Here is a 25,037-nt window from a genome sequence, read left to right as displayed (position 1 = left end):
TCTACTAAACAATTTTTCAGGTGATAGCAATGAAGAAACAAAAGGACAGAAGACAATTTCAAAGTTGTTTTGATGTGAAAAAGTGTTTTAACATTTCTTAGTTTATGTATTTCTTTGATGTAAGATAATTGATGAAGGATCAAATATGTAAGTAATTATGAATATTTTATATTTATGAAGGTCAATGTATTATGATACATTTGAAAGATGATAAAGTAAAAAAAGGAGAATGATGTGAAAAAAAACGTGGATACCACACAGAGCCACATCCTAATATATGTTAATCTCTTTTCCTGTGCATAGATAAATATATACTCATAGAGAACTCAATTTAAGTTTGAAATAGGCCAACTTGTATTAAATTTACTATAGAATCAAACCATGAGGTGTTTAAGTGGGAATTAAACTATGATTTTAAAAGTAATTTTATGATATACGGAGTAAAAAGGTATTCAGGTAAAAACAAAATCATGGTTTTAAAAATACTTTTGCGGTATATGAAGTAAATATGTGAAGGAATTTGTCTCGATTTATAAAAAAGTACTTTTAGAAAGTGTTTTTAGGGTTACCCAAACACTTTCCAAAAATATATGAAAGAAATTTTATCTCGACTTGCATAAAAGTACTTTTAAAAAACACTTTCACTGGAAACCAAACACCCTAATATTCTGATAGTAAACTCAATAACTGGGTACATTGCCGTGCAGGATCTAAAAATTCCACTGTACGAAGTACTACCTCCGGTCCTTAATATAAGACCCTGTTTGACTTTTATTTTGATCCTAAATATAAGACTCCAATCCATTTTGTCTCTCATATTTATATATTTTTTTCTAAAGTAACCCTTCTAACAATGATAGTTCTAGTCAATATATTTAATTAGCAAGGATATTTTAAGAAAGACAACGTCTATTTAGGACAAATAACTAACTTAACTTACTTCTTTAATCTCTTCAAATTAGTCAACTGGCTCTTATAATTAAAACTGGAGGTAGTATTTAAAACTAGAAAATGAAAACATGCACTCTCTGCTCTCTACTATAAGTTACTTTCAATCACTTCGTTGGAACTAAGGAAGAATAGTTACCTCGTTAAATATGTCTTAAAATTAATAATTTTCCAATTTTGCCCCTGTCAGAGAATATGGATCGAAGGAAGAAAGAGAGAAAAACATGGCATTTGAATAGCCATATAGAAACACTGAATTAGAATTAAAGTCTCCTTTTAATAACTTGCAACAGGGATAAAATCGAAACATGTTAATTAATCACCCTCTAGATGACTTGTATTAGGAACCATGGATTAATTCTAGAAAGCCACCAGAGGGATTAGTAGTCATAAAATTGGTATGCATGGACTGCCAACATGAAGTATCTGCTGGTACTTTTCTTTTGAGCCGCTGAGCACATTTGCATCATTCATTTTCCTTTATAATTCTATCAGTGATGTATCATAACCATCCATAACTTTTCTGGATCCCCTCCCAAAGAAACAAAGAAAAAAGAAAAAGAAGAAAAGAAAAGAACCCCTTTTATCCTTAATTTACAAACCAAAAGGGATTTTCTTTTTTTCTTTTTTTCCCTTGGACTCAACAAAGGGAATTTACTATGTACACAAAATGAGGGAGCGTTTCCACAAACTCAAAACAGGAATATCACCATTTTTGGCAATCACTGCCATGATCCTTGACTTCAAATCTCGCCTGTCCCTAGGGGCTGCCTTGAGGTATCTCCTGAAGCCCAGGCTTGGTAATCTTTCACAAGCTGATGATGCAAACGAGATTCAGTAAATATACCAAATTATACATCAGCTATCATCTCGACTCAGAACTAAATTATGTGTTTATTAAACCATGACACTCATCAAATGATCCTTCCCTCAAGTCAATCCCCAAGTTTATAAGGTCTTCAATACAGGAATTACATGGAAAAGAATAAATTTGAAGTTTCATGGGATTTTATATACAATATGTTATATAATTACCACCTAAACACCCAATAACATTTCATAACATTTAGATGCAACAGTTAGAAAACAATATATCGAGAACAGATAATTATTAACAGGTCAAGATGTAAGAGGCAATTATTTTGTTTATTATAACTAGTTTAGGCTTTTTTAGAAACAAAACCAAATTACTAATACCTCAACGCCTCATCCATTTTTCCCTATTCCAGAATACAGAATTAAAGTTCTGAAAAAAAAAAATCAATCAATTGAAAATTTCATCGAAGTTTGTTATATATCAGTTCATCAAGCAGCTGAGACAAGGAGGATGCAATGCATTGAACAGAAGACAAAGGTCAGAAACATCAGCTATCATATATCAGTCCACTAAGCTGGCTCAGGCAATGAAGAGGTAATACACTGAACAAGAGAAAAGTCAGAAACATTAAGCTGCATATAACTTCTGAACTAATGAACCGACCAAATTTCAACAGCATTAAGAAATAAATAACAAAGTACGATTTGATAGATAATCTCAGAAGAATTCATCTTCGTTATTCCTTGAATGTAACAGCCATATATAAGCGAAGAACATAAGTGATGGATATTTGAGCATACAGACAGCCAATGAAAAATTATCACTACCATTGGCAATACCTACATAAAATTCATCTTGTTCAGACGGTAAACATAAAGGACCATTCTAAAAGTTCCAATGAGTTTTTCCAGGGTTTAATTGTCATTGGATCATCATCATATGATATGACCAATAAATTAAAATGAAGCAAAGTTGTGCTTCAAATAAACTTTGTTAATATTATGTCAGTCGTCCACAGACCTGTGCCATAAAGCGGGGAAGCATAACTCTCAATATTTGTTCAAGAACTTGAGTCCCAGCTGATTCAATTGCTTCCTTCGGTATTAATTGGAACGCAAAAGGAATTTCAACACTCACCTGGAATACACATATTGATCGACAGATAAAGTTTATATAAAGTTCAGAGTTGCACAATCATGTAAAATTGATATAAAACCAAATTTACTACCTCAATTATAGTATCTGAAGAGAGCTGCTGCACCAACGAATTCTTGCTATTGCTACCACACGATATCCGGTTCACCATCAAAGCTGTGTTACCATATTAAAGTATTGTTAAAGCGTTCCTGAAAGTGGCATAAGCAAAATGATAATTGCTAGCGAACCTTAATGACTCCACACAATTAAACCCACTGTAACCTTGCGTCACCTGACCTACACTAAAAAGTTATTGCACAATACCAGTGGAATTCGAGAGTTTTAGAAGCTCACAATACAAAATTATAGGAGCAGTAACTTTCACAACGAAGACAAGAGTGCCTTGCATCATTAATGTTTTAATTCTTGTCACTGATTTGCTTAGAGCAGAATGCAGGCCAAACTCATTTGGCTTAACTTTCATCCACAGTAGTTCCTTATCTAACTCTGCACATGTAGTGTAACATCCCAAATTCTTGTTTGTGGCAAAGCATTTGCAGTCCAAGTCACAGGTTTGCATCGGGAAGAATGAAGGGCAAAGTCCCATAAGGCTTAATTTTCATACCGAATAGCCCCTCGTCTAACCTTTCAAATGTTCTGCAGACTGACTTTCAAAATTCTTTATTGATAAGAAATAGTATGTACTATATGCTGACAGTTCAGCAACTGTAATTACTCTACTCTCAAGGCGATCCAAGCTACCAAGTAGAGGTAGATTAATCTTATCATAATTGGCTTGGTCTACTTATTTTGTGCAAGCGCTGGTCTAGCAAATAATTTTTCATTGAGAAATACCACAGGTGCACTTATGCTATAACAAAGCTACAATTTGCAGATGACAGGATCAATCCATTTTTGTATCTATGTAGAACTGTGACAGAGTTTATAAAGCAAATTGAGTTGACATTTCTTTAATAAAATATTTAGCTATTGCTCCTTACCATCAAACTTATCATTCTGAGCAGCAACCATTGGCGAACCTTCCAGCTGTCACCGATCACCAAACAATCAAGAAGAAATCAGAAATAAATACACTAGAAACTAGAAGGTCACTCAACACACACACACACACACACACAGAGAGAGAGAGAGAGAGAGGAAAGAAACACTAGAAAGTGAACAGAAAAGTCGGGGAAAAGAGGAAGAGCTGAAAACACCCGTTATTATACCTTGCAGGACAGGAGTTTAATGCAACACCCGTCGGGTTGCTCTTCCACCCTAACCAGCAAAACTGGACAAATCTCAAAGGAGAAGAACTTAAATTTATAAACATAACACCTGAAAGTGTTGTCATTTACTCTCTCAATCCTCTCAGCATCCAGAACAGAATATTGACTGGCGGGTAATCGCATATATTCAACTGAAACCAACAAAAACAATTTCAAATTCCGAAATTCAACACATATCCAAATCCAAATGGGGGGGGGGGGTCGCTATTAAATCTCTCTTAAAATTACCTAGGGGACGTTCGAGTTGCTGAACAGTAGTCGACTCCCTCCGCCGCGCAACGAAACGCGCTTTTGGGTTTGGATTCGCAGAAGCTCGGAGTGAAAGCCCAGAGGATTGATAAGCAAATCTTGTACAGAATGATTTGCCATGATGTGAAATGGGATTAATTCTTACCAATGAAGAAGCGCTCAGTGCCATCTAAACTCAGCCTCTCTTTAAGCTTAACATTCAAACAAAATAGAGAAAGAGAAAAAGATTGGCTTTGGTCCTATGGATAGTGGTGGGGTGAGGTGAGCCCCAAACACGAAGAGAAGTTGTGGTCACAAAAGAGAACCTAAGATATGCGCACGTGTGTCACGTGACACCGCCATTTACCGTTACCGATGCTTTCATTATAAACAGTAACACCGAAGTTCATAACCCTGGCTCTGGCGGATCCAGAATATATACCAGAACTTGATCCGAAATGAAAAGCGACGAGAATTCGAGTGGTCTAATAGAGTGAATGATGCAACAACAAAGTTCAATGGGCCAGAGCGAAGCAATTAGCAGGAGGAGATAAATCCAGAAGCTCAAATACTTCAAGTTCAAAAATTGTAATCCACCGACACGTTAAGTTCGAACGATTGTAAGGACTAATTAGTATCACTGAAATCCTACACTTGGAGGTGGTGACAATTTGCAAGGCTTTGTTACTTCAAAATGGTGACAGTTGTAAGGACCGCTTAGGAAAAAGCCCGCGAAGATCAGTTTTTGTTCTTCCATTCCATCTATCCGAAGAAGGGGCTTCATTGGCCATCATCGAGTCGCCAGACATGATTGAGGAGTCGGCTGCTATTGCTAAGTTCGATAACATCGATAGATACAAGGTTAAGGTGATAAAGGACACCTTGATGTAATGATTGTTTGGTCCATGCCAATCATGCAACTGGAAAAAACTTTTTGTTATAATTATATTTCTTGGTGTAACTATATTATATTATCTCCGGTCTTAAATGTAAGAGTTAGTTAACTAATTTGAATAGATTAAGAAAATAAGTTGAATTAGTTATTTATAATAAATAAGTATTGTCTTTCCTAAAATATCATTACTAATCAAGTTTGTTGGCTAGAATTACCATACTTAGAAGGATTATCTTAGAAAAAAATAGATAAATATGACAGATAAAGTTGATTGAGATCTTATATTTAAAACTAAAATAAAAATTAAACAAGATTTTATATTTAGGTCTGGAGGAGTATTAGTCAAGCGGGTTGACATTTATGTTTTTCCCCGTGAACACTAGCTAAATGATGTACTAACTTTTGCACTTAATATAACAATTATATAACTAATTTATGAATATTAAAAAAATTAATTAGAGTTGGTTATTTATAATAAATAGATGTCTTTTTTAAAATATCTTAGTTAATAATGTGCATTAAATCGAAAATCTTTTAACATGTGTAATCACTGTAGAGATTACTTTGAAAAAAATAAATAAATATGAGAGACAAGTATATTAAAATATTATATTTAAGACCAAATTAAATCTCTAACTAACTTTTATATTTAGGACCGAAAATAGTATAGTATAGTTTTGATTAGAGCTGAGAAAACGGGTTGAGCCCGTCTGGCCTTGGCCCATTTATGCCTAAAAATTATGAAGGTCAGCCTTGTAATTTTTTCCCTTCAAATGAGAAACAGGCTCAAAAGGGTTGACACTGTAGGACCGAGGGTTTAAACGAGTTGGCCCTCAACCCTTTTATGTGTAATTATAATACTATTAATTTGTTAATGATATTTTGAATATTTAGTTATTTTTATCATCTTGAAATTAAATTTCACAGAATAGTTTGATTTATTTGGTTTTAGACAATAATTTGTCTAATTAAATTTTAAAAAATAGATTAATTTAGACTTTAATAATGATTTGATTTATATTATATGTGTTGATATTTTTAAATTATATATATTTGATAATAGAGTATTTTTATACTTATGTAACTTATGATTCTATAATTTAAATTAGAAATTTATGATTTTCAACAACAATGCTTCTTAAACTAAAGTAAAATAATAACTAGAATGCAAAATTTAAAAGTGAAATTCCTATAAAGAAGAAAAACTTAATATTTTTGCTATGAAATAAGAGCAACTGATTATACTGATGATGAAGTTTTAAAAAATTAACAATAATGTTTGTCTATTGTATATTTGCATCCTTGATCAAACTTTTGGATGTTGTTGTCTTGTTGATGAATGTTTTCGATGTTCTTGAATGTTGATAGATATTTAGATATAATGATATTTTGTATTTGTGACTTAATTTAATTTATAATTATGTCTTTTATTAATAATTTCATTGGTTTGTTTTTTTAATTAAAAAATATGAGAAATATGAAAAATAATTGTTTTAAATTGGTTGAAAGCCCCGAGCCGGTCCTGAGCCCAACATCTTAAGGGTTAGGTCTAATAATTTGGGGTATTTTTAAAATTTCGGCCATGTAAGACTAGCTCTTTAAAGCCTATCCGTCCTACAGGATTGGTCCGACCTGTATTCGCACCTCTAGTTTTGGTTGAGTTAACAACATTTTTTAATGCACTAAATTTATGCCAAATTTGTGGTAAGATTGTAACTTGCTAACAGCTCATTGTTACTTTAGTTATTGAATATGTATTTTATGAGTAATCTAACTAAAACTATTATTTGAATCAATAGTTTACTCATAAGACATTCAAATTTTGTATGATTTATAAATTAATATTTCATTGGGTTGACGGTTAACGTCTTTTTTAATTTAAATATTACTTTACGTGAATTTTTTTATATATTTTAATTAGATAATATTACTTCTGATCTTTAATAAGAGTTAGTTTGATATTTAATTTGATTCTAAGTATAAAACTCTAATCTACTTTATATCATATTTATCTATTTTTTTCAAAATAATTTTGATAGTAGTTGCACAAGTTAAATATTCAATCAAGTAGTAGTTCTAACCAATACATATGATTAGTAAGAATACTCTGGAAAAGATAACATCTATTTCTTACAAAGAGCTAACTTAAAAAACTTTCTAAATTTATTCAAATTAGTCAATTAGTTCTTATATTAAGGAGCAGAGGTAGTATTATTTTTATAATGACTACTCAAAATTTCCTTGGATCATTAACACTTAAATCAATATCTTAACTAGTGAAATGACCAATACAACTTTTTGTTGACCAGCTACAACCGAATTAGTTAGGATTTAGAAAAAAAGCCTAAGATACCAGGTGGCTTAAAAGGTCATTAAAAAAAACACTAATTTTTTCATTCACAACATTTAAATTATCAACTTTGCTTAATTAAGCATCGTTGAATCTCCTACTCCCCAACCCAGCTGTCATTAATTGCTGTGACCATTATTTTTTGAGTGATTATACACAAACTTCTCCCAAATTAGGTTTGTTCTATTAATATTGCCCAGCTCTTAATTTCCAAACATTATAGAAGAAGTCAAACTTTTCTGTGAAGTGCATTGAGATCTATGAAACAAAATTTATAAGCCGTTGAAAAATAATCTGCTGGTTCTATGCTGGCTGGCATCTATTGTTTAAAAAAGATAGTACTAGTTTGAAAATTTCAAACTGATGACTTCAATATAAAAAATTTAAAATGTTAATCCCGGTAAATGCAAATTGGTAGTACATACAACTCCAGCTAAATGTTGAAAACTACATTTAGTTATGGAGATCCATTGACCATTGCATGTGGGAAACAAAATGCAGATCATCGTAATATATAAATTGGTATTAATATTAATATATAAAACAAATAATTGAGCATCAAATTTGACAGAGTAAAATAATCAAAATAACTAAGATTGACTTAAGTTGATGATTTGACTAAGTATAAATGGTAATGGTAATTGCAGGAAAAACTGATGCTGTTACAGCTTGAGACAACAGACTATAAAATAAATTACAATTAGCATATAATATAAAACTTCAATAAAAATAATATGTAAAATAAAAGAACAAAAGAAATTAATTAAAATTTTTTACTTATCCTTCCAGATAGTTACACAAGGGAAAATCACAGAAAAATAATTGATGAATTTCAAAATTTTCAAATGGTCACTTAAATAAGCAAAATTTTAGTTTAAACATAAGTGACCAAATTGTGATTTGCAAATTTGCTAAAATAATTATATTTCCATTTATTTTTTTAAAAAAATACAAAACACCCTCACTGGCTGGTCAGGCAGTGGTAGTTGCCAGAGTTGAAGTAGGCCATAGTCATTGGAGTTCTGGCAATCGGCTAACGGGGTCACCAAAGTTCCAGCGGCTGGCAACTATTTTTTTTGAGAATTTTTATAATTTCAGTAATCTGATTAACAAGTTTTTTAACGTTATCAACAAGTTCGGTGCAGTAATTAACAACAAGTTTTTTCAGAAAATTCAAAAAGTAGCATTTTATAACTTCAATAATGTAATTAACAAGTTCGATATGACAGTTAATAACAGGTTTTTTGGGAATTCAAAAAGTAAAATTTTTGATACCTCAATAACGTGGTTAACAAATATATAAAGATATTAACAACTCTAATAACAAATTCATCCAGACGTTTTCATTCTAGTAAGCTAATCTTGTCAGTTGTGACCTGGGCTTACACTCACCTTCTGAGTTGCTTCATCTTTCAATCTCATTTTGGTTTAACATTCTATGGGTGCAAATGTCATGAGACGTTGGGTTATCTCAATGACTTGCACTGGCATTACTCTTTTGAAACACATCTGCAAGTCTATTTGCAGGATAACCTCCCAAATGCGTTGAAGCTTGCGAAGAAGTTGTGCATGGCGGTAGAATGGCTGGCGCAAGGCAGGATGTATGCTTTGAGTTGTCTTGCAATTATTGGCCAGAGTTTGGGCCCGTTGTTTTTCTTGCTGACCGGCCTTCTTTTTTAGTTTATTTAGATTTCGCTCATTTTTTGTAATTTTTTTATTTAGTTTGAATAAAATTGTCTTTTATTGAAAAAAAATGCATATAATTTGAGTGATATGAAGAATTCAAATATAAGATATGCAATTCAGGCTATTTAACTTTAATTGAAACTAATTTTACCATGTGTATTGAATACTAATCATAATTTTTTCGCCAACGAATAATAATCACAGTTAATATATTATAAATAGCATTTTATAGAGCAGGCTGCTCCCGGGGAAAAAAAAGAGAGCACGTTTTATCATTTTCTGATTTTTCTGAGATAAATTAATTCAGAATGATTAATTAAAGGGAGAATTGCAATTAGGTCCCACTCAAGGGAATTAAATGCAAAAAGGTCCCTTGAAATCATGAAATTATTCTGAAGTCCCAAGGGACCTTTTTGCAATAAATTTTATTTGTTTAATTACCAAATTACCTTCTTTTTTTTAACTTTGTATTGACAACTAAAAGAGTAGTGGTTGACAACTTAGGGTGTAAGGATTGACAACTATCGCGGCTGGTTTGAAGACATTTTCTGCATATCATATCATAATGTGTAAACCAGCCGCGATAGTTGTCAATCCTTGCACCCTGAGTTGTCAACCACTACTCTTCAGTTGTCAATGCAAACTTAAAAAAAAAAAATAATTTGGTAAGTAAACAAATAAAATTTAATGCAAAAAAATTTTGAGACTTTAAAATAATTTCATGATTTTAAAGGACTTTTTTGCATTTAATTTCCTTTGGGATCTAATTGCCATTTTCCCTTAATTAAAAAATAACGGAGGCGGTAATCACGCCCGAGCCACGACGACTGGCTCATTCACTGACGCACGCACGCACGCACGCACATGTAGGAAAGAGAGGATTGCTGGATATGTAGTCGCGGCTCAGCCTCTCTGATTTCATTCTTCACTTCCCTCTCTCACACCCTAATCCGCTTCTTCTTCTTCTTCCCCATTCTCGCTCTTTGGATTCTGTAACCAAATGGAATTTGCGGCAATGGTTTGAACTTCTTCTGTTGCTGGTTTTTTTCACGCTGTTTCTGTAAATTGTTGCCCTTTCTTTCTCTTCACAAGAAGGCACGAAAGAGAAGAGGTTGAAGAATAGTTATGGAGTCAATTGAATCTCCCTATGTGTCGTCTCCTGAGGGACCCGGGAAATCCCCTTTGGCTCAGCCCAATTCCCATGCTTCAGGTATCTGATCCGATCTGCTTTCTCTGTTTCGTTTTTTTTTTTTTTTTGCTTGGGGTTTCGGCAGTTGCAAATGGCGGTCTAGTTAGATAGTAATGTGAGGTTACATCAATGGCAATGATTCGCTTTCTGGTTAATTATAAATGTCGGTGATGTTAACGTACGGTCACATCGGTGGCCAACTTTCATGACCCACATAATTCTGATTTTCGGAGCTAGCAGTTGAAGATTTTATCTTTAGTTCGTTTCAGGAGTGTGAGAATGGGAAGAGGAAAACTTGCTATGACAAATACTATTTCGTGGGATGCTTGAGTTTTACTTGCCGTCGCAGCTGGTTTTTGTTGCTGGAAAAATCACAATGCAATTTCTCACCCTTATTTATTATATCAACTCCCGCAGAAGGATTAGGGTTACTGCTTAAAATGAGGATGAATTAAGCTATGACCGCCATAAAATAATAGGGGTCAATGCTTGATTCAGGGTTTTCTTTTTGAAGGAGCATTCACTTATCGATGTATAATTCTAACGCTGGAACCTGGTAGTAGTTTGTGTCACCCTTGAAAATAAGCTTTTCTCTGGCCTCAAAACAGAAGAAAATGGAAAGGAAACTTGATTTGCCGTGGATTCAACACTTTTGTCGTATTAAGAATCCTTGTAAACTTCTCCAAAACAAGGACTCATGCCATAGCCACTAACATCTACTTGTTAGCCCAAATCTCTTTAGTAATTGAATGATGAGCATTCTGATTTTAGTGAGAATGAATTTGTGATCTGGATCTGGTTGAATTTTTATTTTTCTTCTGTTCCTGAAAGTAACAGTGTTAAAGGGAAACATGCTCACGGAGTTTTTAAATGTGAAGATATTGGAGATGACTGTTCCATTGTACAAATTTATTGTTTTGCTTTTCTTTTTTAAATTTTATTGGTGAGGACTAAAAAGAACAACGACTCTTGGAAAATAAAACCCATCTTATGAAAATCAGGAATTATTTTAGGTTTTACTCCATTTTTTCCTATTTATAGGTCAACTTAAAGAAGCTTTTTATGTTTCTATTTATGAGTTATTTTGCAAAATTTATGAAGCAATTAATATATATTTTTTCTAGTAGTGCCTTTGGTATGGATATTGTTAAGTAATTATGGTGGAAAGAGGGATTGAGAGAAATGAGTATGATCGTAGATTCGTAGTACAATTTATTGCATTTAATTAAGGGTATTTTTGGAAATATGTGGTAATTTTAAGAATATCAACTAATTTTACCTAACTTGATTTGTGTGAATCAGTTAAAGGTGAGTTATCAATAGAGATAGAGGGATTAACAAATTTGAGCTACTTCAATTCCAAATCCCAGCACACATGCCCTATTGAGTGCATTTTTTAAGAACTGCTGCACAATCCCTTTTCGTACGGGACTAATCTTATTTGGGAATTGAGGGTATTGAGGTTATCCCTTCCTACAAAAGTTTTTTCATGCGCTTAAACCTTTATACTGGAAAGGCCCTTCAACTAATTAGCTCAGGCTTAATTAGCACTTGAGCCGTTCCTCATGGATGTAAACTACTGCACATAGATACAACTAAACCTTCACCTTGGCTGTTGCTTTGACGGGGTGGAATTTGGATTTTGTTTTGACGTAAAATGAAATAATTCTATTTTATTGTCAATTTAAGCTGGCATGATGAAGGAGGTCAGAATAATTGATACTTATGTCAGCCATGTAACACTAGTACAGTCAAATTATTCTTTTCACAAAATTTGATTTTTATTGATTTGACTCTCTGATCATGATGCTCTCTTTTATGTCAATCATGCATGCCTAATTTCATATAAATTAGATATCAAGAATGAGAGAAAAAAATCAATTAGTCAATAATTTCTTACCTTCTTATGCATCATATGGCACGTTAATCTTATGGAATATTACTAGAGCACAAAGCAACAGTTTCTGGATTACTGCTTCTAGCTTAATCTAATATAGTGCTTGCTTCTGCTAGATTCTACAGAGAAACCAACATATGTACGGTTTCTTGTTTCAAATGCCGCAGCTGGTTCTGTTATTGGAAAGGGTGGTTCAACTATCACTGATTTCCAGTCACAATCTGGAGCACGAATTCAGTTATCTCGCAATCATGAATTTTTTCCTGGAACCACAGATAGGATTATTATGGTATCTGGTGCAATAAATGAAATTCTAAAAGCTGTAGAGCTTATTCTTTCTAAGTTGATGAGTGAGGTAACCACTGTTTTAACCACCATTTTGTAGATTTAATTACTAATGGGGTGAAAGATGCCTTATGTGCTTCTGAAATTTACTTGGCTTCTGTGATTAGCTTCATAGTGAGGATGACAATGATGCTGAACCAAGAACAAAGGTGAGACTCATTGTTCCAAATAGCTCTTGTGGAGGAATAATTGGCAAGGGAGGTTCTACGATTAGGTATGATCATTTTTCTTAGTCAATATCAGATATAAATTTTTTTAGTTTGCCTTGTTTATGAATTAATTGCTGATGGAAAAAGCAATTTCTGGTGCTTATGGATCTTGATCTGTGTTCTGTGAATATTTCTTAACGAATGGTAACAGCAGGCCCTCCTGGTGGTATCAGTATTCCTTTGGCACCTAAGAAAATGGTTATCCATCACTTTTTCCTTTCCATGCTAACCCACCCTCTTTGTCGCTAGGAGACCAATTATTACTTTCAATTTAATGATTCTTTCTATATGTATTAATGAGAATGGGATAAAAAGTTACCAGTGTCTATCTTTTTCTTTGAGCAGGTCATTTATTGAAGATTCTCATGCTAGCATCAAGATATCTCCTCAGGATCATAATTATTATGGACTGAATGATAGGCTAGTGACATTGGCTGGAACTCTGGATGAACAGATGCATGCGATTGATCTAATTGTTTCTAAGCTTGCTGAAGATCCACAGTATTCGCAGTCCATGAGCACTCCATTTTCATATCCAGGTTTGTCAGCTTCATTCATGCTTGTGATTCTAAAGAGCTAATAATAAGTTAAGTTTTACTCGATATATTTAAGTGCAGAGGTGGATGGAGGGGGAAAAAAGAAAATTTGAGGGGCCCATAAGTAATTTTATGGGGACTTAAGTATAAAATGCTGTTTTTAAAAGGCAATGCTTTATTTGCACTTGTAAACAATTTTCTCCAATTGCCAGCTCCCTCCTCCAAAAAAAAAAAAAGGCACTGGGCCTGCACCTGTGTTAACAGAATTTTTCCTCTGGTTTTTTGTCAATCCAATTCTGTTTGCTTGACTAATTCTTTTGCTTTCAAGTTGAACTGTTGCTAATTTCCTATTGCCCTCTATGTCATTTTCAAGAAGGTTACCAGTGATTACCTAAGAAGGGGCATCCCTTGTAACATTAAAAATAAGGAAACACAACTTGGCCTATGTGTTATAAATACAGAGCCTGATTCACTCACTGTTATTTTTAGCTATTATAAGCTGATTTCATGCACTTTTGCTCTAAAGACAAATGAAGGTTAAAAAAAATTTAATATTTAAATCAAAATTCAATGAGGAAATTGAGAGTCGTGTTTGCAGTAGGAAGATTATGGTTTGCATATTCAATCATAAAGAGTTTAAAATTTAATCTCAACCACCACATGCATCTTGAGTTTTATAAACTATTACTCTTTGCTGTATAATTGCCTCTTTTGCAGGCTGCAAGATATCCACAAGTAAATCAGTTTTAAGATTCATAAGTATGATGTATTATTATAATTATTTTTAAATGTTAAGGTAGGTAACGGCCTCTAGCCGTTGATAATTTAATTGCCGGTACTTTTTGTTAGCTAGGCCTATAAATAGACACGGAGGGTACCCAATTGTACAGATTTTGATTACTTAAGTAATAACATTGCACTATTCAGATAATTCTCTCTCGTGTCCTCTCTTGTTCATCTTTTTCTCTCTAAATCCCCGATGTCTTCTCTCCTTTCTGGTTTCCTTCTCTCTGATTCCTACTTCTAATTTTCTCTACAACATTTCTATCTTTCTCTTTTTCTTACTCTATCCTGTCAAAATCTTAATAACTTGCTCTAGATTTAATCTTGACTGTTGTTGTTATATGTCTGTATGGGGTGATGAGACATTTTATTTAGGTCTAGGGTGGTGTTTTGGCAATTGTCTTTTATAATCTTCCAGTTTGTGCCGGCTATCACATAATTTTCAAGTTATCTGGGCTTTTATTTATGCACTTCAGGCGGCTGTACAATTTGAGTCAGGTCTTAAATTGTGGTGTTCTTATTCCTCAAGTTTTGACAAGCCCTTCATAGTTTGCTTATTCATTGCTGATTAACGATGAAAAGAAGGACTTCTAAAAAAACTACGTCACCATATATGATTATGAAATGATGGAATCAAGAACTGAGTAGCAATTTGATGTCTTCTTGATATGATTTCTGAGGAATTATTATCATAAATTTGTTGCTTAATATATTTTTCTTAACTTGAATTTTAGGTGTTGTCTTCTCTGGTTATCAAGGTGCACCCTACACATACATGGTTCCTCCTGTTGCAACAGCACCCTACAATGGAATTAACTATAGGCAAAATGGTGCTGGAGGAAAAGTCCAGAATAGCAAGGTTAGTAATGTTTCCTGATGTTGTTAGTTGCCTAGTCAGACAGAACAAAGAATGACATCATATTTTGAGGCTGAGCATGATGCATCTTGAGAGAGTTGAGACTTGAACGAAGACCTTCTTGCTATCCTGAAATTAGTTTTCTTTCTTCCACTTCTCAATCCTTTGAACTGTGCGATCCTGCATAGTGCCATTTTGTCATGTTCAAACGAAAGAAAGGGCATATTTCAAAGCTTGTGACATCTGATGCCATTTGTCATTTGATGAGTACCTGATTATAAATCACAAGTCACTAGTAGGATGGTAGACTATTTTTGGTCACTGCGGTTTTCCTGTGTTTCCATAAAGTAAGCTCTCTTTGGTTTTTATACAACTCTGACATCACATTGAATTGCAATAGCAGTTAGTGAATTGGACTTCCCATTTGCATTTTGGGCAAAAATGCATGTCAATCCTTGATAATTGTGAGTACAAGTGGCTGCTAATTTTGTGGAATATACTTGAGCTGAAGCTAATAAGCTTAGATATGAGAAGTCGGAGTTTCTAGCGGCCATTAAACCTGTGAAAACTTTGCATAATACATAAGGGGAAAAGGAAAGATGAAGGTTATTGACAGAACGTTGTTTATAAATGGAACTTGAAAAATAAAAATTTCTTGCCCATAGAGCTTATTTGGACTTGGACCAAAAGACGAATAGCCGAATTGAGAACCGACTTCAGGTAGGTCAAATTATGGTGTAAGTCGTAACTGAAAACACTGTATTGCACGGGTTGATCCCACTGATACCCCTGCATTTCGCTGCGGATGAACTTGGACCAAAGCCAGAAGAAAGGCTATCCTGGTCCATTTAGTATGGATTGACTGCTCAATAAGTTGAACTGTTCAATGCAATCACATCATAGAACTTTGATAAGGATGTTGCTCCTTTGTTTGAATATGCACCTGTCTAAAGTTATACTAGGTACAAATATAACGCAAGTGTTATTCCACTTGCAGTTAGTGTTGTAAAAGAACACGGAATTCTATTTACAAAATAAAAAGGGAAAAACATTTGAACCTTCATGTCTAAGGGGTTGTTAACCATATTCACACATGCTTTCTATATGTATATGATTCTTCTACCGTTTTTGTTTATCTTTTTTTTTTTTTTTTTCCTTTTAATTCTTATGCTGAGAGATCAAGCATACTCGTGTGAAAATATAACACGTTTAACCTTTTATTTCTATAAATATCGTCATGGCGGATTACTTTGTTTCTTTGAACTGATAGATGGTCATGCATTGTTTGGCAGGAGGAGCGGAATAACTCAATGACAATTGGTGTTGCAGATGGGCACGTAGGGTTGGTTGTTGGCCGCGGGGGAAGGAACATAATTGAAATTAGTCAGGTTTTCCAATGGCTGATATTCTCACTGTGTTCAATATGATTACTTCTACAACGCACTAAATTAGACTAATATGGCTTTTCAGATTAGTGGGGCAAGGATAAAGATATCAGATAGAGGTGATTTTATGACTGGGACAACCGATAGGTATGAAAATGGACTTGCTTTCTCACAATTTTCTATCCTCATACCCTCAGTATGGGGATTTTTTTTTTTTAAAACCCCTGGTGTTATTTATTTTACCTTGAGACTTTTTGACGTGATTTTTCTTCATGCTTATCATGCAGGAAAGTTACCATAACAGGGTCCCAGAGAGCAATACGCACAGCTGAAGCTATGATAATGCAGAAAGTTGCTTATGCTGCTGAGAGGTCCATGGAGTAGTGGGCAAATACACTTTTAGTGAACCTGCTTGCAATTGCTTATACATTTGCTGTTTTATTAGGTTTATTCACATAAACCATTTAGATGATAAGTTGAGGTCTGAATATTGTAGCTTGACAGGGAGCAAGATTTTGTTGTTAATTTTAAGGTAGTCCAGTAGGGAGAAACACTGCCAGATAATCAATTGGGAGGGTCACTACTGCTTTTGACCAATGTGTAGTAACTAGAAGCATATTCTTTTTTGTTACATGCTGTAAGTCAACAATTACTTTAATTCCCTGGCCTTGAGATAGGATTGGAGGATTCCTGCTGCTTGTTAATGATTTAGGAATTTGAGTATCCACTTGTGAGAATATGCCACCTGAATCTTGTTTGACCTTAATCGTTGTTTGCTTTTGCCGGTCGGTCCTACTGTTCTCATTCTTAATATAAGAGCCGCATAATTAATTTAGATGTATTAGGAAAGCCAAATAAATCAATTAATTATAAAAAAATTTGACATGATCTTCTTAATATAATCATGTAATATTAGATTACATGTCAGTTAATTGATTGGTTAGGTAAATTAATTTGAAAAAAAATGATAGATATGAGAAAAAATTAATTAGGATTTTATATTAAAAAATCAAATTTAACCTCTCAGTTAGTTTTAATTATATGGAAGACCAAAGGAGCATTATGCAAAGGATTGTCATTATTTTGTAAAGGACAATAATCATGCTAATACCCATGCATACATGTGTTGAGGAGGGGCCACACACACACACACGTGTATCGCCTCCCAGCAACTTTTTTTTTCTTTTTTTGACCAGAGCCTCCCAGCAACTTACCATATATATCACACGTAGAACATTATATAACATCCATTATTAGCTTATGTAACACTATCATACGTATAAAAGTGCCACTTTTCAAGTATGTTCAAAACAAACAGGGACAGCCACAACACTTGTTTCAACCTTGCTTCTAATCTTCACATGTCCTTCCTCATCAGTAACTCCACTCGCCTTGTTCTTGTTCCCACACCACAGATTTGCCTTCGCATTCGTTATTCCGGCACCCGCCGCTGCCGCAGAGGAGTCAGTTTCCGCCGCCGGTGACATTGAAGAAACCAGCACAGAAGCGAGGAGGAGGAAGAGGAAAGAAGACCTCTTTATTCTCTTGCCATACTTCACACTGTGACAAGAGGCAGTAGCTAAAGATAACCCTTAATTTATTACATATTACATCATAATTAATTAAAAGATATCCATCATTTCTCTATCCTTAATTTATTATTTCATGCGGTTAAGCAATCACATCATACTATAAATACAAGTGTGCATAATATATCAAACCTAAGCTACCGCCTGCTGTTTAAAACGTACCACTGATATGAACATTGCTTAATTTTAATTAAGGACAAAAAGGATACGTCTAGTTTTGAAACTATGACAAATCATATTCATCTTTTAATTAATTATATCTACCTCCCAAAAAAAAAAACAGATTACTAATAACTAATAATAAGGCATGCAAGTAGAACCAAACGATCCATCATTAGTCTATAACAGGGAAAATTGCTACATGTGTGTGTGTGTGTAAAGTGATCTTTTCTATTTTCATACGTAAATAATTAAATTGAAAGAGACAAAAGAGAAAATGATCGATAATTAATACTTACGTATGATTACTACCTCCTAAAATTTATGCAAATTTTATATTATATGTGCACTTTTCAAAATTAAACCACAAACACTCAGTAACACCAATATTGCATTGAAAAAAAAACTGTAGAAGTTAAATAATTTATTGTAATTAATTATTAAAATTATTGTTCATATTTCTGGTCGAAAAAATTGACAACGGTTACTTTTACACCATTTCATTTTCAAGATAATATATTTGCTTAAATTTTCATCCACAGTGAGCAGTAGGTTGCCCATCAAATTGAAGCTGCCATAACATCACTCTATCCAACTTTTCTTACTCACCCAATATTAAGCTTTACAATGCCTATTTATAGAGCCACCTATTTATTGTCATCACTATATTCATTAATACGATAAAGAGATATACTTTTCAATTAATTTAAGTTAATTAAGAAACTCAAATAAATTAATTAGTTATAATTATAACAAATGTGACGTGATCTTCTTAAAATTACCTTATAACACTTGATTATATAATAGTTTATAAGTTAGGTGGCTTATTTTAGGAAAAAAATGATAAATATAAAAGATAAATAGATTCATATCTTGTAATTAAAACTGAATCCAACTCCCAAATAGATCTTATATTAGCCAGAGTAATTGAAAAGAAAGGATATGTATGTATGTGTACATAGGTATGTACATACATACTATGTTTCTTCATTGATTCTTCGAAGATTTTTTACTTGGGATAATTTATGTTGAAGAAGCTCATGAAAGATAATTTGAAACTGCACATATATTTTTAAGGCAAAACGACTGTAAATGAAGTGTCCTATATATATGGTACTCGTTTTCATTGTTCTTCTTGTCCCACACACTTTAACTTTTTGGATGTTTATTTCAGATATGGCCATCAGATCCAAGCTCTTAGGGTTTGTGCTCACTGTTCTGCTCATTCTCGACTTGGCCGTCGTTGCTATGTCGATGACGCGCGAATCATCCTGTCACCGTGAGGCCGGTTGTGAAAAAGGATTTGGTGGAGAAGAAGGAGGGGGAGGGGGAGGGGGTGGAGGCGGAGGTGGTGGAAGCAGCAAAGGTGGTGGAGGCGGCGGGGGAGGTGGAGGAGGAGGAGGAGGATGGGGAGCAGTAGGTGGTGGCGGTGGCGGCGGAGGTGGAGGAGGAGGAGGAGAAAGAATCAGCGAGTCTGGATTCAGAGTTTACAATGCAGAAGGAAGAGGTGATGACGGTGGTAATAAGAAAGTGAAGGGCGAAAAAGATACGAAAACAATGGAGGTTATGAGTAAGAAGTGAAGCTCAAAGAACCACGCCTGGTCTAATATTATATTTTATGAGTATATTGAAAAAAATTTATATATGTAATAAGATAAAATGATATTGTATGTTATATATATATGTTTGTGTATATGTGGTCATCAAAATAAGTTACAGTGAAATGCTAATATATACATATATATATATGCATGGTTCGTACGTAAGTGGTAACTTTGATTTGCATGTTATGTTATATTGTACCTTAATGAAATGCTAATGATGAATTGAGTATTCTCTTATCAATCTTTCTGCTGTTGAAGATAATGTTAAATATATGTGTATATAATCTTGTTATTCCAATTGATATCAAGCATGTTTTTTCAGACGTGAAATTAAAAATTGTGAGTTCCAACCCTCAATTTAATAGTAGGTGAATAGATAGATAATGGTAGATTAAAATTTAAATGCCTTTTTCTCATATGGATCTAGATGATAATTTAATTCAAAAGCCTTCAAAAATGATTGTTCTTAATTTTCTACTATCTAATATTTAAAACTTTGTAAATGTGTAAGAAAAAAATTGAAAGGATAATAAAAATGACTATACTTAGATCAAGTTTTTTATATCTATCATGTCAAATTCTCCAATTACACATAGTTATGTGTTTCATTTTTAAAATATTAGCATTTAATAGCATTCAATAATAAACTCATATGAAAAAAAGTAAAACACATGTGTATATATAATTAAAGAACTTATAATAAATATAAATAACTTGACCTAATTATTTTTCTAAGGGTGTGTTTGGCTCAATAAAAGGGATGGGATGGAAGGGGAGAGATTTTAACAAAGGAAAAGGAGATGAAAGGAAGGGACAAATTTTAATATTATCTTGTTTGGATTAATATGAGAGAAGGGAGGGGAGGAATTTTAATGTTACCTTATTTGGTTTAGAAAGAGAGGGAAGGCAAAATATTTTTATGTGGACAACTTTGTCCTTATATTATTTAAGTTGATTTTTACAACTTTTATAGATTAATTAATAAAATATAATTATAAATAACATTTAATATATGAGATCAACTTTTTATAATTAGCAAAATTAAATAAATATAACAATAATACATAATTAATAGCTACTATATATCTAATAACTATAATTGTATTTATATCCAAAATTTGATCTAATGAAGTAAACATGTTTAATTTGAGTTTTTTTTTTTTTTCAGTTTTCATTTTTCTCACTGTTGTTGGTACGAGTAGCCAAATAACTTTTTCAAAGAAGACATAGATGACTTATTTGTATATTTTTATTTTGAGTTCTTGATTTGCATTAGAAAATTAAAACATATTTGATAGCAACTATTTTTTTTATATTTGATAGCATATAAATGAGAGAAGAGGCATGATTAAATCTACAAATATACCAAATCACATACAATCCAGCGATGAAGGGTAACATAGGATTATTAAAAAATAATATGGATATATTAGTTAATACAAACTAAAATATTACCCTTTCTTTCGAAATTCTCCCAATTTTAGAGGAGAGGCTTATGAGTGGATGGGAGGGAAAATGTTAAAAAAAAATTTTCCCCTCCTAAAATTTTTATCTTGCCAAACAAAAAAAAATTATCAAAATCCCTCCTCCTCCCTCTCTTCCCTTCAAATCCTTCGTACCAAACGCACCATAAGAAAAAGAGTCGCAAAGAAATCTAATAGAATACATAAAGAAAAATTAATTGAAGGAATAAAAAGTTTAAAGAAATTTGCGTGGACCACGAATAGTATGGTTCTATGATCCTTGTGCACCCGATTTCAAACCGGGTTGGGATCCGCCCATGTCCACCTTTAAGGCAGAAGATCGAGTCTTCAGCAATGGGCTCAGTAACATTTTCTTGGGCTCACAACTGGGCCTAACATGAAGATGATGGGCTTTTTCCATGGGCTTCAATAATTTTTCTAGACCTGAAGAAGGTCTAAAACATTTGATATCAAAACAAGCAGTAACCCATGCTTTAGCAAAAAAAAAAAAACCAGTAACCCACGAGAGTTAGTGTAGTTAATAAGAAGTCGACTCATAATTCATAAGATTATAAGTTTGAATCTTGCTCCTGTCTTATTGGTGGGACAGTTATAAGTATCTCTGTAAGTATTTTCTGAGTTTAAAGATATACCCTAATCCTGATAAACCCTAATACCCAACTCACTTAAATTTGTTTTCTACCAAGAAAAACAAGCTGTAATTTTCCCGGGCAATCGTCTTATTCATGACTTCTTAAAAGATTTTAGTGTCGCGGACTTAGTATGGTTAATTTAAAATGATTAATGAAGTGTGTATGTGTAGAGAGAGAGGAAGGAGAAATTGTGCGGATTTAAAATTTTAAAACATAATAAAAAAGGCATAATATCAAAATTCATACTATGGTTGTGCAAATCATCAATATTCAACATGAAACGCAAAATATAAAGCCAAGTATGATATTCATAAATTATGAACTTCATTTCTCGATTCGTCATCATAATACTATCTTTTTTTCTTAATATAAAAGCTAATTGACTAATTTGAATAGATTAAAAAACTAATTAAGTTAGTTATTTGTAATAAATAAATATTATCTTTTCTAAAATATTCTTACTAATCAAGTGTATTGACTAAAACTACTATTGTTGCAAGGATAATCTTAAAAAAAGAATAAATATAAGAAACAAAATATATTAGGATCTTATATTTAAGAGTAAAATAAAAGATAAATGAGCTCTTATATTAACGACAAGAGGTAATAATAAAGAATATTAGACATATGTCGTACCCAAGTACCCCTATGTTGAGACCTTGCTTCTCTTATATTAAGGCTGCCACATTTGTGATGAGGCCATAATGAAAATTTCACTTCTTTCAAAATTTATACTCTTTTATCATTAATAAAAGATTTATTTAACTAATTTGAGTAGATTAAGTAAGTTAGATATATTAGTTAATTATAACAAATATAGCATGATTGTCATAAAATACTTCTAATAGTACTACTTGTTGTCCTTAATATAAGAGCTAGTTGACTAATTTGAGTAGATTGAGAAATTAGTTAAGTTAGTTATTTCTAATAAATGAGCGTTATCTTTACTAATCAAATGTATTAGTTAAAACTATTATTATTACAAGATCTATCGTGAAAAAAAAGGACAAATATAATAGACAAAATAGATTGGGGTTTTATATTTAAGACCAAAATAATAGTCAAATGAGCTCTTATATTAAGGATCGGTGGAAGTACTATATTTCAATTCATAGGGTGCTTAAATTAGTTTGAGGAAAAATAATTAATGGTAAATGTACATAATAGACAAATTAAATTGAAGTATTATATTTAAGATCAAATTCAACTCCCAACTAGTTCTTATATATATCTTTATTAATTTGAAAGGAAGACACATATAAAGTATATTACTTCCGAGATGGTATATATGTAAGGTCTTTAAATCTGAATCACCTCAATTTGGAATTGCCTAATGAATTTGTATTAATTTTAATTTGTGATTGTTATATCAATTTAGATAGAGTATTGTATATGTTGGATTTTGCATGCGTGTTGAGAGGCCAAAATATTTAATATAATGAGGCATGTTCGCTGAGTCATACAATATTAAGCTAATATGAGTTTTACACGTGGCATAGCACGTACGTAGGGTTCACAACTTCACATCCCTTGCCTAATGGACATTAAGCACCAGTTTTGAGTGTTTCTTTTTATTTAAGCACATGTATCTTTTTATTGGAAGTAATCCTAATGTTCAAAACACTATCGAACACTAAGTGTGGATATATCTCTCGATGGGGATTCGAATCTTGATTTACCACATTGTAGGGGACTAGTCTCTTCCATTAGACCTAACCTCTATTGGTTAGTTTTGAGAGTTTATGGGTAATATTACACCACACTAGACTTTAGTACCTCCCGTTCTTGATATAAGAACTAATTAACTAATTTGAGTAGATTAAAAAGAATTAGTTAAATAAGTTATTTGTAATAAATAAGTATTGTTTTTCCTAAAATACCTTTGCTAATAATGTGCATTAGTTAGAGCTACCATTTGATGAAATATTTAATATGTGCAATTAATATTAGAACTATCTTAAAAAAATAGATAAATATGAGAGGCAAGATGATTTTATATCTTATATTTAAGACCAAATTAAATATCAAGCTAGTTCTTATATTAAGGACCGGAGGTAGTAGGATGGCATCATTCGTTACAGGATATTATCTTGTAGATATTTTTGTACTTTTACCCTTAATTTAATTAATTACTTTTATGTATTCATATTTAAGCCTTACTCATCTCCTATATGCTTCTTTCTCTAGAATTAATGATGACCATCTCATATTTTAAAAGAAACATGCAAGCAGCTAAGTTAGTTTAAGATGCACTCTTATATGTGAACATATCATTTGGTCTTTTCATTTCCTATATATAATATAAAGACAAAATTTATTTAATTCTTCAGATGACTAATTACCTGCTCCAAGTAAAAAATTCCGTGTCTAACTATCTATCAATAATTTTCTTTCCTAATATAAATTAACGCGTCCATATATTGCAAATTATGGCAATCTATTCACCTATTAATTAAAATATTACCAATCTCTACAAAGTAATTACTGATAAGTAATAATAGAAGCATCAGTTTAAACTATGGGAATTGCATACACAAAGAAATAAATAGAGATAAAGAAGAAATGAACGTCCCATATCAGTATCATCACCAAACCGCAAAACAGAGATCAGATATGAAACTTAATTTCTTTTCATATATATTATGACGTTGAACAGTGAATATATAATTAATAAAATAAACCAGTAGGTGATAAATCAAAGGGAAGATACTTTAATATTATATCATCTAATTAATGACACTGACTTAATATTTAGCTTTACGATGCCTATTTATAAAGGCCCTTACCCTTGCTCCTTGTGTTATCACAAATACGACAAAAACAGAATTTATCCAAAGATAAAATTGTCAATTTAGTCACTCCTTTAATTATTCAAACTTATTATGGGTGGTTGAATTAAAAAATAATTAACTTGTGATGTATGTATGGTCGATGAATTCTCTTAAAAAATTAAATGAAAAAAATGGAACTAAAGTTTCCTGCATATATATATGGGATGGACTTGAGCTTCATGCATTTC

At 32.5% G+C, this 25,037-nt stretch overlaps 3 protein-coding genes and 1 long non-coding RNA gene across 5 annotated transcripts; 3 read left to right on the top strand and 1 right to left on the bottom strand.

The window, feature by feature from the left end:
• Nucleotides 1–1,257: 1,257 nt before the first annotated feature.
• On the bottom strand, nt 1,258–23,492 carry LOC114736696 (uncharacterized protein SYNPCC7002_A1590-like). Of its 2 annotated transcripts, XM_028924565.1 has the most exons (8): nt 23,482–23,492; nt 14,366–14,375; nt 4,420–4,624; nt 4,132–4,322; nt 3,904–3,949; nt 2,994–3,076; nt 2,786–2,902; nt 1,258–1,763 (listed from the first exon to the last, which is right to left on the bottom strand). In XM_028924565.1, the coding sequence occupies exons 3-8, from the start codon at nt 4,607–4,609 to the stop codon at nt 1,692–1,694; spliced, it is 699 nt and encodes a 232-aa protein (XP_028780398.1). In that variant the 5' UTR covers nt 4,610–4,624; nt 14,366–14,375; nt 23,482–23,492; the 3' UTR covers nt 1,258–1,691. The 2 variants fall into 2 exon arrangements, with proteins under 2 accessions (XP_028780398.1, XP_028780397.1); XM_028924564.1 differs by lacking the exons at nt 14,366–14,375; nt 23,482–23,492 and adding an exon at nt 8,733–8,744 and having other exon boundaries at nt 4,420–4,631.
• LOC114736697 (uncharacterized) lies at nt 3,001–6,840 on the top strand. Its single transcript, XR_003739368.1, has 3 exons — nt 3,001–3,094; nt 3,950–3,951; nt 6,831–6,840. It is a non-coding gene; the product is annotated as an uncharacterized LOC114736697 (long non-coding RNA).
• LOC114736695 (protein BTR1) lies at nt 10,246–17,316 on the top strand. The gene is made up of 8 exons (XM_028924563.1): nt 10,246–10,560; nt 12,553–12,791; nt 12,889–12,995; nt 13,336–13,529; nt 15,044–15,168; nt 16,458–16,553; nt 16,636–16,697; nt 16,838–17,316. The coding sequence occupies exons 1-8, from the start codon at nt 10,476–10,478 to the stop codon at nt 16,932–16,934; spliced, it is 1,005 nt and encodes a 334-aa protein (XP_028780396.1). The 5' UTR covers nt 10,246–10,475; the 3' UTR covers nt 16,935–17,316.
• On the top strand, nt 19,475–19,879 carry LOC114736692 (putative glycine-rich cell wall structural protein 1). Its single transcript, XM_028924560.1, has one exon. It carries the CDS (start codon nt 19,475–19,477, stop codon nt 19,877–19,879), a length of 405 nt encoding a protein of 134 aa, XP_028780393.1.
• Nucleotides 23,493–25,037: the final 1,545 nt, after the last annotated feature.

This window comes from Neltuma alba, unplaced genomic scaffold (genome assembly GCF_004799145.2).
Source record: "Neltuma alba isolate B1F8T4 unplaced genomic scaffold, ASM479914v2 tig00013358_pilon, whole genome shotgun sequence".
NCBI lineage: Eukaryota > Viridiplantae > Streptophyta > Magnoliopsida > Fabales > Fabaceae > Neltuma > Neltuma alba.
The sequence above is the reverse complement of the archived record's forward strand: the minus strand, read 5'-3'. Positions and strand labels throughout refer to the sequence as shown.

Excerpts from the sequence above, each read along its gene's own strand:
- LOC114736695 (XM_028924563.1), top strand. The coding sequence starts at position 10,476 with ATGGAGTCAATTGAATCTCCCTATGTGTCGTCTCCTGAGGGACCCGGG. Across the intron at positions 12,792-12,888 it reads TTTCTAAGTTGATGAGTGAG|CTTCATAGTGAGGATGACAA; the intron begins GTAACCACTGTT and ends TTCTGTGATTAG. Across the intron at positions 16,698-16,837 it reads ATGACTGGGACAACCGATAG|GAAAGTTACCATAACAGGGT; the intron begins GTATGAAAATGG and ends CTTATCATGCAG.
- LOC114736696 (XM_028924565.1), bottom strand. The coding sequence starts at position 4,609 with ATGGCACTGAGCGCTTCTTCATTGGTAAGAATTAATCCCATTTCACAT. Across the intron at positions 4,323-4,419 it reads GCAACTCGAACGTCCCCTAG|TTGAATATATGCGATTACCC; the intron begins GTAATTTTAAGA and ends TGTTGGTTTCAG. Across the intron at positions 1,764-2,785 it reads TTCCCCGCTTTATGGCACAG|CTTGTGAAAGATTACCAAGC; the intron begins GTCTGTGGACGA and ends TTGCATCATCAG.
- LOC114736692 (XM_028924560.1), top strand. The coding sequence starts at position 19,475 with ATGGCCATCAGATCCAAGCTCTTAGGGTTTGTGCTCACTGTTCTGCTC.